The sequence below is a fragment of the Primulina eburnea genome, chromosome 15 (assembly GCF_022965805.1).
Source record: "Primulina eburnea isolate SZY01 chromosome 15, ASM2296580v1, whole genome shotgun sequence".
Classification (NCBI taxonomy): Eukaryota; Viridiplantae; Streptophyta; class Magnoliopsida; order Lamiales; family Gesneriaceae; genus Primulina; species Primulina eburnea.
The window spans coordinates 4535127-4550838 of record NC_133115.1 but is presented as its reverse complement, the minus strand read 5'-3'; the positions used below and the strand labels follow the sequence as shown (position 1 = coordinate 4550838).

The following is a 15712-nucleotide window of genomic DNA, read 5'->3' as shown; positions in this document are numbered from 1 at the left end:
TAATTTTTCACAACACGTTAGCAGCACGAAGCTCTAAAAGTCCTACATATTTTTCCAAGCTCCAAACAGAAAAAAAAGTAACAAAAGTAATTATATTTATTTTACTGTTATTTGTTTATTGTGTATTTATTTAATATACAATATAATGTTATTATTAGAAATAATAAAATAAATTTTTCATAAACTTGTTATAAATCCTGGGAGGATGTTAAGACGACATCCCACACTCCCGGCAAGGGATACGACAAGTATAAAAGCCTATAAGGTTTTTAAACAAAATAAATTATGACAGTCGTTATAATATTATGATATGATATATATAATTATTTAAACATGTCTAATATTATATATACCATATTATTACCATAAAATTATACAAATACATACATTTATTCTTTTATTCACCAACGGTCATAAACGGTAACAAAACGGCTAGTTTTTGCCCTATAAATATGATCTCTCAAACTCATTCAATCACCCCAACTTTCTCTTCTTCTCTAAAAATTATTCTTCATCAAATTTTCGGAGAAAAAAGAAGATGACTTTCGCAAGGTTATTTTTAATTATTTTAGTTATCATACTCACGAGTCTTGTATTTATCGGAGAATATCCTCCTCGTGTGTTTTCTTTATTTTTACGAATACTTGTACTTGTTGTTTATTCATTATTTTGTATTGCAATATTCATTAACTAATAAAATGCATCGTGATTTTTAGTACCACCATGGCAAACTTGACAAAGCTCGAATTCATCGCTCTTGACATTACTGGGAAAAATTATATGCCATGGACTCTCGATGTAGAAATGCATCTTGAGTCATTAGGTCTAAATGAGACCATAAAAGAAAATGGCATATGCACATCACAAGAAAAGGCAAGAGCCATGATATTTTTGCGTCGACATCTCGACGATGGATTAAAATGTGAATATATGACTGAAAAAGATCCCATGGCTTTATGGAAGGGATTAAAAGAAAGATTCGAACATATAAGGGAAGTTATACTTCCGATCGCTAGGGATGAATGGAATACGTTAAGATTCCAAGACTTTAAAAAAGTCAGCGATTACAACTCGGCGATGTATAGAATAATCTCGCAGTTGAAATTTTGTGGGCACGAGATTACAGAATTGGAAAAGCTTGAGAAAACATTTTCCACTTTTCACGCATCGAATATAACTCTACAACAACAATATAGAGTGCGTGGATTTTTGAGATATTCTGAACTTATCGCCTGTCTCCTTGTGGCGGAAAAGAATAATGAGCTATTAATGAGAAATCATCAGGCACGACCTACTGGTTCAACGGCATTTCCTGAAGCAAATGTCGTAAGCAAAAATGAATTTAAATCTGACAACCAAAATCAAAGTTATAGACAAGATTTTGGTCGAGGACGAAATCGAGGTCGTGGTCGTGGTCGTGGACGTGGTCGGAGACGTGGAAATAGTCGTGGTCGTGGACGCGGCCGTGGTTTTGAAAATAATCGAGATAGTTACTTCAATAACTCATCTCAAAGGAACGTCCCAAATCATCCACCGAAAAGGCATCAAGAGAACATGAGTGTAAATGAAAATCACTCAAAAAGATTTGAAAGTTCTTGTTTCAGATGTGGTACTCCAGGACATTGGTCCCGTATTTGTCGAGCCCCTGAGCACCTTTGCAAACTTTATAAAGAATCAATAAAGGGGAAAGAAAAGGAGACCAACTTCGCTGAAAACAGTGAACCTTTGAGTAATTCAAATCATTTTGATGCTGGAGATTTTTTGATTGATTTCTCAGACAATGATCAATTTGCGGGTGGAATAAATATGTAAAACATTTTATTTTTCATGTAATTGTATGATAATATTTTATCGTGTGTTATATTTTGGCATATGTATTGTATTGTATTTTTATAAATGTATTGTCAGTAATTTTATTTCGGTGCATATTTTTTTTTGAAGTTCAAATATGGAAAATACTATGAACAAAGATGAAGTTTGCATACCTGATAGTGGTACAACGCACACTATCCTCCGAGATAAAAGATATTTCTTGGAACTAAAACCAACAAAAACAATGGTGAATACAATATCAGGTCCTGTAGACTTGATTAAAGGTTGTGGTAAAGCACAATTTTTGTTACCTAATGGTACAAAATTTTTGATCAATGATGCTTTATATTCACCACAATCGAAAAGAAATTTGTTGAGTTTTAATGATATATATTCCCATGGGTATGATACTCAAACAATGAATGAAGGGAATGAGAAATATATGTGTCTTACCACATATAAATCAGGAAAGAAATATGTAGTTGAAAAACTACCAATGCTACCTACTGGATTGCATTATACATATATAAGTCCAATTGAATCAAACATGGTAGTTGATAATTCTTCAATACTGATCAATTGGCATGATCGATTAGGACATCCTGGTTCAACAATGATGCGAATAATTATAGAAAATACACATGGTCATCCATTGAAAGACCAGAAGATCTTTCAGAATAATAAGTTTCAATGTAAAGCATGTTCTCTCGGAAAACTTATTATAAGACCATCACCAACCAAAATCCAAACTGAATCACCAATGTTTCTTGAACGTATTCAGGGTGATATTTGTGGACCAATCCATCCACCATGTGGACCATTCAGATACTTTATGGTATTGATTGATGCCTCCAGCAGATGGTCACATGTATGTTTATTGTCAACTCGAAATGTTGCATTTGCAAGATTACTTGCTCAAATAATAAAATTGAGGAATCAATTTCCCGATTATACAATCAAGAAAATTAGACTTGATAATGCTGGTGAATTTACTTCCCAGACTTTCAATGATTATTGTATGTCTATGGGAATCATTGTTGAGCATCCTGTTGCTCATGTACATACACAGAATGGATTGGCTGAATCATTGATTAAACGTCCGCAAATGATTGCTAGACCAATGATTATGAAAACAAAGCTCCATATTTCTATATGGGGACATGCAATTTTACATGCTGCTGCATTAATTCGTATCAGACCAAGTGCATATCATAAATACTCCCCATTGCAGCTTGCATTTGGTAAAGAACCAGACATTTCTCATCTGAGAATTTTTGGATGTATGGTGTATGTGCCTATTGCACCACCACAACGAAAGAAAATGGGACCTCAGAGAAAGGTTGGAATTTATATCGGTTATGATAGTCCATCAATCATTCGATATCTTGAACCTCAGACAGGAGACGTGTTCACAGCACGTTTTGCTGATTGTCATTTTAATGAGGAAATCTTCCCAATGTTAGGGGGAGAACAGAAACATACCGAAAAGGAAATTACGTGGTATGTATCATCATTGTTACATATGGATCCAAGAACAAAACAATGTGAAAATGATGTACAACAAATTGTACACTTGCAAAGAATAGCAAATCAAATACCAGATGCATTTGCAGACACAAAAGGGGTAACTAAATCATATATACATGCTGCAAATGCCCCTGCTCGAATTGAAATTCCAAAGAAACAAATTGAAAATACTCATGATGTCATTAAACGCCTGAAGCGTCGAAGGCCAGTCGGTTCCAAGGATAAAAATCCTCGAAAAAGAAAATTCATAGAGAAACACGATGATCACAAAATAGAGAATGATGTTCCTGAAGAAACACATGATGATCACAAAATAGATAATGATGTTCCTGAAGAAACACATGATGATGAAAATGTTCTGTCAGAACCACAAACTGACGAGAATCGTGAAATATCTATCAATTACATTAATACTGGAAAAATATGGAACCGAAAAGATATAGAAGAAATTGATGATATATTTTCTTATAATGTGGCAATCGACATCATAAATGATAATGAAGATCATGAACCAAATCTTTTGGTGAATGTAAAAATCGACAGGATTGGATAAAATGGAAAGATGCTATCCAGGTTGAATTGGATTCGCTAAATAAACGTAATGTTTTTGGACCTATAGTCCTTACACCTGAAGGTGTAAAACCTGTTGGATACAAATGGGTTTTTATTCGAAAGCGAAATGAGAAAAATGAAATAGTAAGATATAAAGCTCGACTTGTTGCACAAGGTTTTTCTCAAAGGCCTGGAATTGATTATGAAGAAACGTATTCTCCCGTGATGGATGCAATTACGTTTCGGTATTTGATTAGCTTGGCGGTATCTGAAAATTTAGAAATGCATCTTATGGATGTTGTTACAGCTTACTTATATGGATCACTTGATAGTAATATATATATGAAAATCCCTGAAGGATTTAAGATGCCTGAAGCACAAAGTTCAAAACCCAGGGAATGTTATTCTGTGAAATTACAAAGATCATTATATGGGTTAAAGCAATCAGGTCGAATGTGGTATAATCAACTAAGTGATCACTTGATGAAAAAGGGATATGTAAATAATTCAATATGCCCTTGTGTTTTCATTAAGAAAACAACATCCGGATGCGTAATTATTGCTGTATATGTTGATGATTTAAACATCATTGGAACGAATAAGGAAATTCAAGAAGTTGTGTCATACTTGAAGGAAGAATTTGAAATGAAGGATCTTGGAAAAACCAAGTATTGTCCGGGTTTACAAATTGAACAAAAAGAATGTGGAATGTTTGTTCACCAGACAAATTATACAGAAAAGATCCTTAAACGTTTTAATATGGATAAAGCAAATCCTTTAAGTACTCCAATGGTTGTTAGATCATTAAACATAGAAAAAGATCCATTCCGTCCATGTGAAGATGATGAAGATATTCTTGGTCCAGAAGTACCATATCTAAGTGCCATCGGTGCCCTTATGTACCTTACAAATTGTACAAGGCCTGATATATCTTTTGCCGTAAATCTGTTGGCAAGATTTAGCACATATCCAACAAAGAGACACTGGAACGGAATTAAACATATATTCCGTTATCTACGAGGAACGACAGACTTGGGACTTTTGTATTCAAAAGATGCTAATTCAAGTATGATTGGTTATGCTGATGCTGGATACTTATCTGATCCACACAAGGCACGTTTCCAAACTGGATATGTATTTACTCGTGGAGGCACTGCAATTTCTTGGCGTTCACAGAAACAAACGCTCGTAACTACTTCATCAAATCATGCTGAGATTATTGCACTACATGAAGCAAGTCGTGAATGTGTGTGGTTAAAATCAATGACCCAACATATCCAAATTTCATGCGGATTATCATTCGATGATAAGCCTGTGATACTATATGAAGATAATGCTGCATGTGTTGCTCAAATGAAAGAAGGATACATAAAAAGCGACAGAACTAAACATATTCCTCCTAAGTTCTTTGCATTCACCAAGGAGCTTGAAAAGAATAAATGTATTGATGTTCGTCACATTCCATCAAGTGAAAACTCATCAGATCTCTTCACAAAGGCACTTCCTACGTCAATATTCAGAAAGCACATATATAATATTGGGATGCGCAATCTACGAAATTTGTGAAGAATTGTTCATGTCAACATCAGAGGGAGTTTACGTGACTGCACTCTTTTTCCCTTACTATGATTTTTATCCCAATGAGTTTTTCCAAATAAGGTTTTTAACGAGGCAGTACAAAACACGTAATGAAGACATCATCGTACCATGATCATCATCACAAGGGGGAGTGTTGAAAATAATATATTTAAATATTGAAAAAGTAATAGTTGAATATTTGAATGTTGAAAATAAGAGTTGTAAAGTTAGAAATTTGTGTGTGATGATGTAGGTAATGATGTATTTTATTTTTGGATTATGTGTAATGAAACTCTATAAATAGATCTCTCATTTGTGAAGAAAATCACAATTGAGTAGAGAGAAAAATATTATAAAATGTGTAATTTGGTAAATTTTGAGTGTTTGAGATTTTTACTTTTACCATAAATTTTTACTTTTTCACAACATTGGTTTTTTTGTCTTGAATTTTATACATTTAAAAAGCAGAGAAATCGTACCCCTTTTGAAATATAATAATAATTGTCATTCAGCGGTGCTGTGTGATTCCCACAATATTTTCATTTCGCATTTCCTCCGCTCCGGGACTCCGAATTTTGGCCTTCAAATATGTTCTTGCTAGAAAGAATTAGGGTTCAGGGATACGTTGATTAGGGTTTTTCTTTTTAACTGGGAGGGCTTGATATAAGCGGCAGACGAGGGATGGAGGATGACGAAGAAGCTGCACATGGAGGTGCGGCGGCCGCTGCTCCTGATAATCTTCAGACATCAATCATTGAAAACGAAGAGTTTCAAGAATCCAAGTATACGGAAGTTCAGAACGAAGTAGAGGGTGGTGAAAATGGAGAAGGTAATGTGAAAGGTTCTCCCCAGGTCGCTGAACATGTGAATGTGAATTCTGAAGTTCTGGAAGACGGGGCTGAGGGAAAAGTTCCATTCACTGTAGATGCTAATTCCAAAGATATGTGCGGCGACTCCCTTGTGTTGGACAGGGCATTGCCGGCCGTAGAAGCAGAACCCGGGAAGCTGGAAGAAGAATCATCGGAGCTGGTTCCGGGGATTTTGTCATCTGCGGAGAATGGATCTGGGGATGAGGAACTGAGCGATGATTTGGCTCCAAGAAGAAATCTCAGGGAAGAGGAGGAAACGGAATACGTGAAAGAGGAGGAGGTTGCGACCAAGAACGAGAATGAGGAACTAAATGGTGTATTTTCGGATTCAAAGGTGCGGCAGTCGGTGGAAACAGAGTTGCATGAACCCCAACTTAATGGAACATGCGAAACTGGACTTGGAACCCCTTCTACTAAACATTTCCTATTGGATGCGAATGATGTTACAGGGAATGAATCGGGAACAGAAGAGGACCAGGTTGCTTTTATGAAGGAGCTCGAAACTTTCCATAGAGAAAGGTGCTTGGAGTTTAAGCCTCCAAAATTCTATCAAGAGCCATTGAATTGCCTCAAGTAAGTATGCTGTAGTCGTTTATGCAGCACGTGAAGATTTTAAATATCCAATTTTTTATTACATTCCATTTGAAACAGGTTGTGGAGAGCGGTGATCAGACTCGGTGGCTATGAACAGGTTTTCCTGGGATTCCTTGTTCTTATTCTTTGTTCTATGAAATCATCTTTCACGATGAGTTGACTAAAATGAAGTTATTTCCTAGGCATGTTCCTTTCTATATCCTCCGTTCATTTATTGGTGTTTGGGAACTTAACAGCAAAAGATTTTAACGCAAGCTTGAACACGCCCCTGCTTTAACAGCTCCCGACGTCCTCTTAATTTTTTCTTGTCACTTGTCCAGCAGATTTTGTTTCCTTGATATAATGCTTAAGACTGCTAGTACTTTGTGGGAATGCCTCAACACCGTCAGCCTAGTTGGGGTCCTGTTTAGGAGAAGCTTTTTTCTTTATTCTATTTTAGGGTGTTGGTTATGAGACGAGCTATAGTAGTGGGTTAATGCACATTTTAATGCTTTGATACCAATCCACAGTCAAGGATTCAAGGTTGGTCTATGACCTTGTGCCTCCCTTAGAATTGATATGGTTAAAGCAACCGAACAAAAGAAAACATACATTTTTGTATGGCAAACATTTTTACTGGTTCATCTGGACCTTGCTAAAGCTGGTAAACCAAGCAAGCGATGAGTTCATCGCATATCTTGAAAAAATGACAGTACTTTTTTCATTTATAGCCATGTATTTTCAACTACTACCACCCTCTTGTGTCCCTATCTAGTTTGAACTTATGCTTCAAAGAAGAGGAATTGTTTCTTTAAAGAATAATGTTTGCATATACTGTAATAAAGAACAATGTTTATACCGTATAAAATTGAATACTTTCCCAATAAACTGATATTGTTGAATGTTAATTAATATTCTACAAGGATGACAGAATCAATCTTGAGGCTTCTCCCTATTTCATTTCTTTGATATTGATGAATCAACCTCTCTATTCTGCTTCGTTAAATAATTGATCCTTCTTCCAAGGATGTTTATACCTTTCATCTCAATCCACATGCCATTGCAAGTGTATTGACAAAGGAATGAATGTATTATGCCCCCCGCAATCTCGACCAACTCGAAGCCTTAAAGCATATATCCCGACCATAGGTCTTCAGTCAAATACAAACCCAATCATATAAGTGGTTGGTATCAAGGCAACTTAGTTGCTAAATGTTATACGCATGCATGCTGTAGATTATTTTGAGATTCTGCCCTGTTGATTGACTAAATACAGTTTGAGTCTTTATCCCTCCATTGTCATAAATGAGGAGTGGACCATGTTTCAACTAGATGCAAAGGATGTCTTCTTATTTGATGAGTTGTTAGAAGTGTATATGGATATACGAGAAGCATACATGATATATTGCTCAAGGTAACAAGATGTCGAGATGGTGTAGAGACTTAAGAAACATATATCTGTTTGAAATAAAGTTAACCTGATGATGCGTGCTCGATCTTCCAACTGCAATTGATGTTATTTTTGTTTTGATTTGTAGTAATTTATATGGGATGCTAATTACTGTAGGTTGATAACCACATTAACGTTTATGCTTGGTTGTGAAAAACAATTGTATGAAGATTAGAGGCTTTGACTAAGGGATCATTGATTTATAGATATATCTATACTACTTTTTTGAATGCCGTTTTCTTTTTAGCTTTAGTAAGTATATTTTGTTTAAAGATCTAATTTATTAGTATGATGCGAACCTTTGTAGCCTTCATCTTGTTTCTCAATTTGTAGGTGACTTCATTGAAGTCGTGGCGTCAAGTAGGAGAATCCTTTAGGCCTCCCAAGTGAGTATAATGCCTTTATTTATATTCTATGATTAAACCCGATTGTTTCGTGTACTTGGGACCACTTATATGCCTATTACTGCACTCTGATGGACCGTGTTATAATCTACACATTTCTGCAGTTTCTTTCTTTCTTTGAACTGGACACCTATACATGTAAATATTGTTTGCTACTTTAAACAGGACCTGCACCACTGTTTCTTGGACATTTCGAGGTTTCTATGAGAAGGTTATAATCACAAGTTTCTTTCATGATTTATCAACGTAAAGTAGTTTTTTTATGTAGTGGGAGTTATTCTTTCTTTTTGTTTTGATATTACATGTGTGTCTGTGTATAATGGCTTAAGCAGTCCCTTGGAATGGTGTAATGAAGTGTCATTTGTCTTTTGTTTGTGATGAAAAGGAGCTTCATACGTGTACTCATGTTTGTCCTCGACGTTTGAATTTTTCTGAAATTGCTATTGCTAGATGTGGACAGATGTGAACCTTCTTTTTTGTCGGTTTTTTCCCTATTCCAAATAGCTGAATGACTTCACGAAGTCAATGCACCATTTTAAATTGTTGCTTGTAAGAAAATTCTTGCTTACCTATGTATGAATGTATATGAGTGACTGTGAACAAGTGACCTGTATGATAAGTCTTGCCATCTCTCTACTTGCAAAAACGAGCATTCTAGGAAGCATTAAAGAATGCTAAACACATGTATGGTGGCTTATTAGGGATGATAAGTGTTATTTTTTAGCATATCCAGCAGGTTGAGCTGTAAGCCTAGGTAGTCATTGAATACTATAGAGGTCTAGGTAGTAGGGCGTTAATGTCTTTTTTTCGTTCGACCTTTTTTCCCTGTATCAGGAAGCAGCCATGTCATGTTCCTCTTCATGCTGCTTCTGAGAAATAAATTTCTCATCAGAGTTGTTTTTCTCTTCTCACAATGATCAGGAAATGGACTCAATAGTGTTTTATGGCTGTTTTTCTGTGACATTTGGTGTGGGCCCCGGCTTGCAATAAATTCATTATATCCAAGCTGCAGTAGCGGAAGCGTGTACACTCCTTTAATTTATAAAAGATGACAAAAATATGAATTCAATGGAAGAGTCACAGTCTTGCTAAGTCAACATTTCTATTTTCCCAATTTTCATCCTGTAGCTAGAATTTACAATACACAACAACAAAATAGAGGTTGAGTCTTTGAGGACTTAGTGAGCAAATAAATTGGGCGTGTATATAGTTAACAAATCAAACGGTAATATGTGAAGGCATAAATTCAATATGAGATGACATGTATCAGTAGTAACGTATCGTTATAAAGATATCTTGTCAAGTGACATACACTGATTGTTCAGGACTCTGAAGTGAATAATGTTTGCTATAGAGGTGGCTGCCACCAACATTCGGTATATCACTTTTTCCCATATACTCAAGTAAAATCCATACAATCATCATTTACGAGCAAAGTTAAGTCACATTTCTAGACCGAAATTACGTTGTTCAGATGAACCATATACCATATTTAAACATATTCTTTATTGGACTCAGATTTCCGTGCCGAAGCCATGTGTCCAGTGGACTAGCAATCCGGTGCATAAACCGTTGTCCAGACTCAATTGAATCAATCATTCAATCAATAATAGTCGATTGGTAACCAGTCAAGAACAAATAAATCCAGATATTCAAAAATACATTACAATATGACCAATAATTTGTGACATGCACAACATGATGCAATATATGAATAAATCAGTGGCTTATAAAATTTACTGTAGATTCCAGTCCAAATGTCAAACTGTATCATCGAAGAAACCGGTAGGAAAAATCTCACCTTGATAACTTACTAATTCACCTTAGTTGTCCATTCCAAGCCAAGATAATTCCTATATATATCATTTGGGGGATTTTACAATGGTTAGGACCAATAGTAGGTGTTGGAATTTTTTAAAACTCATTTTTGTACGAAAACTTGTACCGAAAAGTTTTTATTAAAACTTTAAAAATTCACAACAATTAAACCACCAGTTCAAAAATCACCAAATTTTCCAGGAAAGCTGAAAAATAGGGCAGAAGCGATTAGATGGCGAAATAATTGCCATCGGAGTGGCGTGTGTAATTCACGCGCCACCTTGCCGACGCGTGGCCGGGCTCGGCCACCACGCGCGGCCAGAAAGTTTTGTGGGAACTTGTGTCGACCATACCTACAACTTTTGTTCGTAAAGTATTTGAAATTCCAAACTGATTGTGGCCGGATTTCGAAAAACCAAGATGATAACCAAGCTTGTTTTGACCGTCTAAAAACAATACTTCCGGATCATCGGAACCATCAGCCGGAATTTATGTAAACTAGAAAATATTTTCAACAAGTTTTATGTCGTAACCGATATAAAATCTGTTCAAGAAGAATGAGAAATAAGGAGCACAAATTAGTAATCTGGATTGATTTTTCTGGAAAATTTCCGGAAATTTTTTTCACGGTTCAATTTTTCCTATTTTTCAAAATTTTTGCTCCTTGCTGTTTCTTTCTAAAACCTACGAAATTCAAAGGATTTTTGTGATGAAATACATCAGATGAAACCTATTTATAGTGGAGAATGAAGGGAAGTGAGTAATCTACCTATTGCCAAGTGTTGAATTATCTTGGTGACACATTTTCCATCAAATTATGGACACATTGTCCATTAAATTAGTGAAACTTAATTATCTTTTTAATTTAGTTATTAATAGACAATTTTGAATTAGTTAATATTTTATTGAGTTTTATTTAATTTTTTTATATTATATATATTGTGTTTATTTATTTATTTATTTATTTAAGTTGTATTATTATCATATTTTATATGTTTGTAGTGTCCAATTTAAATTTTATTTGTAGAATAATAAAATAATTTTATTTGTAGAATAACAAGATTAACTTGTTAATATGATTTAGATGCATTTTTATTTATTTCATTCTAACTCTTTTAGACGTGAAGTAGATTAATGTGAAGACAAATTATTTACATACGTCAAAATTTTGTTAGAATAAAATTTTTATTGATTTATTTATTATTATTATTATTTATTTAAATTCATTAATTAAATTTCGACAAAGCACCTCCAAATTTTTTGGGTGTTACATTTGGGATCCAATTCCTGAGTTGTTACTTTAGCAACTTGCTAAGCGTGGGGTTGGTAATGTTTGATATGCCACGCAAAAAATCTCCTTAGAGTTTTCTTTATACATCATAATGTACAATATTCTATGATATTTGGTCGTCGTGCATATCATTTATTTCATTTTTTCTTTGAATCTTGATTTTTTTGCTGGTACTGTTAGTTTTTACTTATTGATCACTGCCTGCATCATGGACCATCGTACACGACAGTTTGATGTCTATCGTGGGTTATCCATGGTCATAGAAAATCTTTTTTCTGGCGGAATGTAGAGCCGATAATTTTTCTTACAGGCGCTGTTGGAGTATGAAAAGTACAAAATGCGTAACGGTGAGCTACCGTTCACTGATGCTACTTTACCGGATCCTGTTTCTGGGAATCAGGTGATTCACTATGTTTTTCCTTATTGACTTCTGATAATTGTGAAAGTAGCTCAGATTCCTATTCTTATGTTGTACTTGTGAGCTACTTACTGGATCCTGTTTCTGCAGGCAATTCTTTTTTTTTTCTTTTTCGACTTTTGCTAATTGTGATAGTAGTTCAGACTCCTTTTCATATATTGTACTTGTGATGCAAGTTGAATTCCATGCTAGAACATCTCTGTTCAAAGCAATAGTTAACAAGTTTTGTGATATTCCTGGATCGTAATACTTTTAAGATTGAACAGTTTCCGATGACAAGAAACTGTGTTATAAATGTTGGTGATCCAATAAATGCAGGTGGATCTTAACCATGCTTCAGGATCAGGTGGTGGTGGTAGGGCAAGAAGGGATGCTGCTGCTCGTGCTATGCAGGGATGGCATTCCCAGCGCCTTCTTGGCAATGGCGAGGTTGGAGATCCAATCATTAAGGTATAACTCACAGTTCATTTCATTTTTGCCGGTCCTCTCCATCTGTGCCTGGTCACTTAAACAATTAGATTGTATTAATTGGTGGGGACAAATTTAATTAACCACAATTGAGATTTCTATCTTTTGTTTCTCTATTATAGTTCCAATATTGAATTATTTTTTTGACAGGATAAGAACCCAATTACATCGTTGAAGAGTGAAAAACACTTGAGAAATATTGGTAAGTCTTGCCACCGTAACTGGACTGCTCCTTTTTTGACTTTATTTTCTTATTTTGGATTTTACGTCATTTGTTTTTGTCATTGCCCAAGGTATTCTGAAGCGAAAGGGATCATCTCCTGTTGAGCAAGCAGTCAAAGTTGCACGTTTAGCATCAAAACCACAGTTAAGTTCTTGTAATTTGAAGTTTTATGTGGTTCTGGATACAACTTTTGACACCTTAGACAAATTATATCTTTCTGGTGGTAGAATTACCTCGGCGATGTTAAAGATTTCAATTTTGGTTCAGGATAATTCTTTTCATCCTGCATTCATCTCTACTTTTGTCAGTGGGATTGTTCGGCAGGACTTTTTTCTTTTCTTTTTGGAAGAATATCTCATGTTCTTATCCTGAGGGGTTTAATGTCTCCACCTCTGTCACCCTCTCTTTACCTTGACTTTTACCACCCAGCCGTTAGACCCACCCTATTTCCCCAACTGTCAACTACTTCAAAGTTTGCTCCTAGAACTGGTGCCACCTTTCCTAATCTGTACCACTTTTGCTTGTACCAATCAACAAGACCCCCTTCCCCTAGATTTCCCCCACCCACTCATTATCCGCTGCTGCTAAATTATTCATATCCCCTTTCCTACCTTGTCGCATATTGTTTTCACTTATAATAACCGATGATTGGGACGGTCTCAGCCATTCCAATTAATCCAAAGATCACTATCCCCACAAATATAAGATATTGTTGAACTTCCGATTTAACTCAATTGTTTCCCTTCCCTCAATTATTTTCCTACTTAGTACGCAGCTTGTTTTGGGGGCATTGACAGGTTATGTCTGGAAATGTTTTCTGATGAGAAATTGAAGATATTGAGGACAAAAATACTGGCATTTCTACTCCAATCTTTTATATTCTAGAAACCAACTATAAGGTTGATAGATGTATCAGGATCATACATAGACAATCAGTTCCTGTATTCTTCATTATGTCTTATCCTGTCTCTCTGTTAAAATAGGTGTTTACTAACATTGAAATGGCAACTAAAAGAAATATGGTCACCTCATCACTTGGATACATACCCTGCCCAACTAACTTACAGGTTTTGAATGTATAAGTTCTGTATGCCTTCGTTTCCATTCACTTATGAAGTTCAGTGTTATGGACAGACAGGAGATGATGGTTGTGGATGTTGGTGTCCCGGCTGATTGGGTGAAGGTCAATGTGCAAAGAACTGTGCGTTTCTCCTACCATTCCTTATAAATACTGGTGTTTTTGCTATTTCACAGAGATTTAACACGTTAAAGTTATTGCTTTTTGCAGAAAGATTGCTTTGAAGTCTATGCTTTAGTTCCTGGGTTTTTGCGTGAGGAGGCAAGTAACAGGCTTATGGCCGTTTCTTATTCTTTTGGTTATCAGCTATCGTTGTTCTACCTTATGGACACAATAATTAGGATTATGGAAGCTAGGGTAAGGAACAATTTACTGGCATTGAGTTTACTTTAATTGTAGACAAATTTGCCAAGTGCTTTTATTGGTTTCCTTTGTTTTTAATGCAACTCAAATTTACCATATATTTTCCGAGGTCGTATTTGAGCATTGGTTGACCAGGCAGCTAGCTTCATCTTTATATGATCTAAGAACTTATTATTAAGGTCTAATACTTTTTCTATGGCAGGTGCGTGTACAGTCGGATCCTGCAGGGCGTTTGGTTATATCTGGGCAACCAGAAGAGCAGGATAATCCATGGGGTGTCACTCCATTTAAAAAGGTTATGATATGTCATTCAAGTTTTATATTACTAGATCTATTTTGGTGTGAATACTAGGAATATGGAAATTTTGTCTTGCATCCATTTATAGCAAAAAAGTAAGGGCGTGAGATTTTTGTACTAGTGATCTCTAAGCTCATCTAAGTGGCACTGTCATAAATTTTGGTTTCAGAGAGACCTGGTATGCCGGGCCTAGTGCATTACATGGTTTGGTATCTGCTTGCCCTGTTCATGGTTTTAAGCATGGGCTAGTGATATGCTTACAGACCCAACTTATTCCTTAATTAAACCGAGCAAAATTATATAGACGTCTGGACCTGTCCACATTTTCATAGGAATTTTGCCAACCCAATTTAACTGTCATAAAACCCGAGCTGACTGAAAAAAATAACCAAACTAATCAAACTAATTGAATCAAACATATGATTCAAAAACATTAAAAAATAATTAACGTTCTATAAGATCAGTCATTGATTGTGCAGTCTGCAGAATCAAATATCGAACTAATTACATTCCATCACTTAGCTTAGGAGATTGAAATTTTACTCACCTCTGGCAAGAGCTATAAGACATTGTTATTTTCTTCCAATTTTGTTTTGTTTCTTCATGGTAATAAATTATTTTGAGTGGGTCTGCCTTGTTTGCATTGTTGATAACCTGTGCAATCTGATTTAAATGAGGCTTACTCGTCTGTGTTCCCAGGTTGTCACCTTACCGAGTAGAATCGATCCTCATCTGACATCCGCCGTGATGACCTTGCATGGGCAGCTATTTGTTCGAGTACCATTTGAGCAATCAGATGCTTGGGAAACGATATTGTCATAGATAATTTTAATTCTACATTTGCAGTGGATGTTTTCTTGTCCGAGTAGTGACGACTACCTTTAGGTTTCTGTATCAGAATATATTTATAATTATCAAAATAAATATTTTGATTCTATATATATTGTTGAATCCCTTTGTTTAATTTTATTTTCTTTTGGTAATCTTAAC

The 15712-nt window shown here is 35.4% G+C and overlaps 1 protein-coding gene across 1 annotated transcript; it reads left to right on the top strand.

Annotated features, from left to right (window-relative positions):
• Window positions 1-5975: 5975 nt before the first annotated feature.
• Window positions 5976-15680, top strand: LOC140814145 (AT-rich interactive domain-containing protein 6-like). Its single transcript, XM_073173027.1, has 12 exons — window positions 5976-6911; window positions 6990-7029; window positions 8695-8747; window positions 8931-8976; window positions 12185-12274; window positions 12611-12742; window positions 12911-12962; window positions 13054-13126; window positions 14118-14184; window positions 14272-14322; window positions 14627-14719; window positions 15422-15680. Exons 1-12 carry the CDS (start codon window positions 6151-6153, stop codon window positions 15542-15544), a joined length of 1581 nt encoding a protein of 526 aa, XP_073029128.1. The 5' UTR covers window positions 5976-6150; the 3' UTR covers window positions 15545-15680.
• The last annotated feature ends 32 nt before the right edge of the window (window positions 15681-15712 follow it).

What these genes read in the sequence shown, in the direction of transcription:
- LOC140814145 (XM_073173027.1), top strand. Translation starts at nt 6,151, where the DNA reads ATGGAGGATGACGAAGAAGCTGCACATGGAGGTGCGGCGGCCGCTGCT. An exon ending in GAATCCTTTAGGCCTCCCAA is followed by an intron (nt 8,748 to 8,930) that starts GTGAGTATAATG and finishes TACTTTAAACAG; the next exon opens with GACCTGCACCACTGTTTCTT. An exon ending in GTGTCACTCCATTTAAAAAG is followed by an intron (nt 14,720 to 15,421) that starts GTTATGATATGT and finishes CTGTGTTCCCAG; the next exon opens with GTTGTCACCTTACCGAGTAG.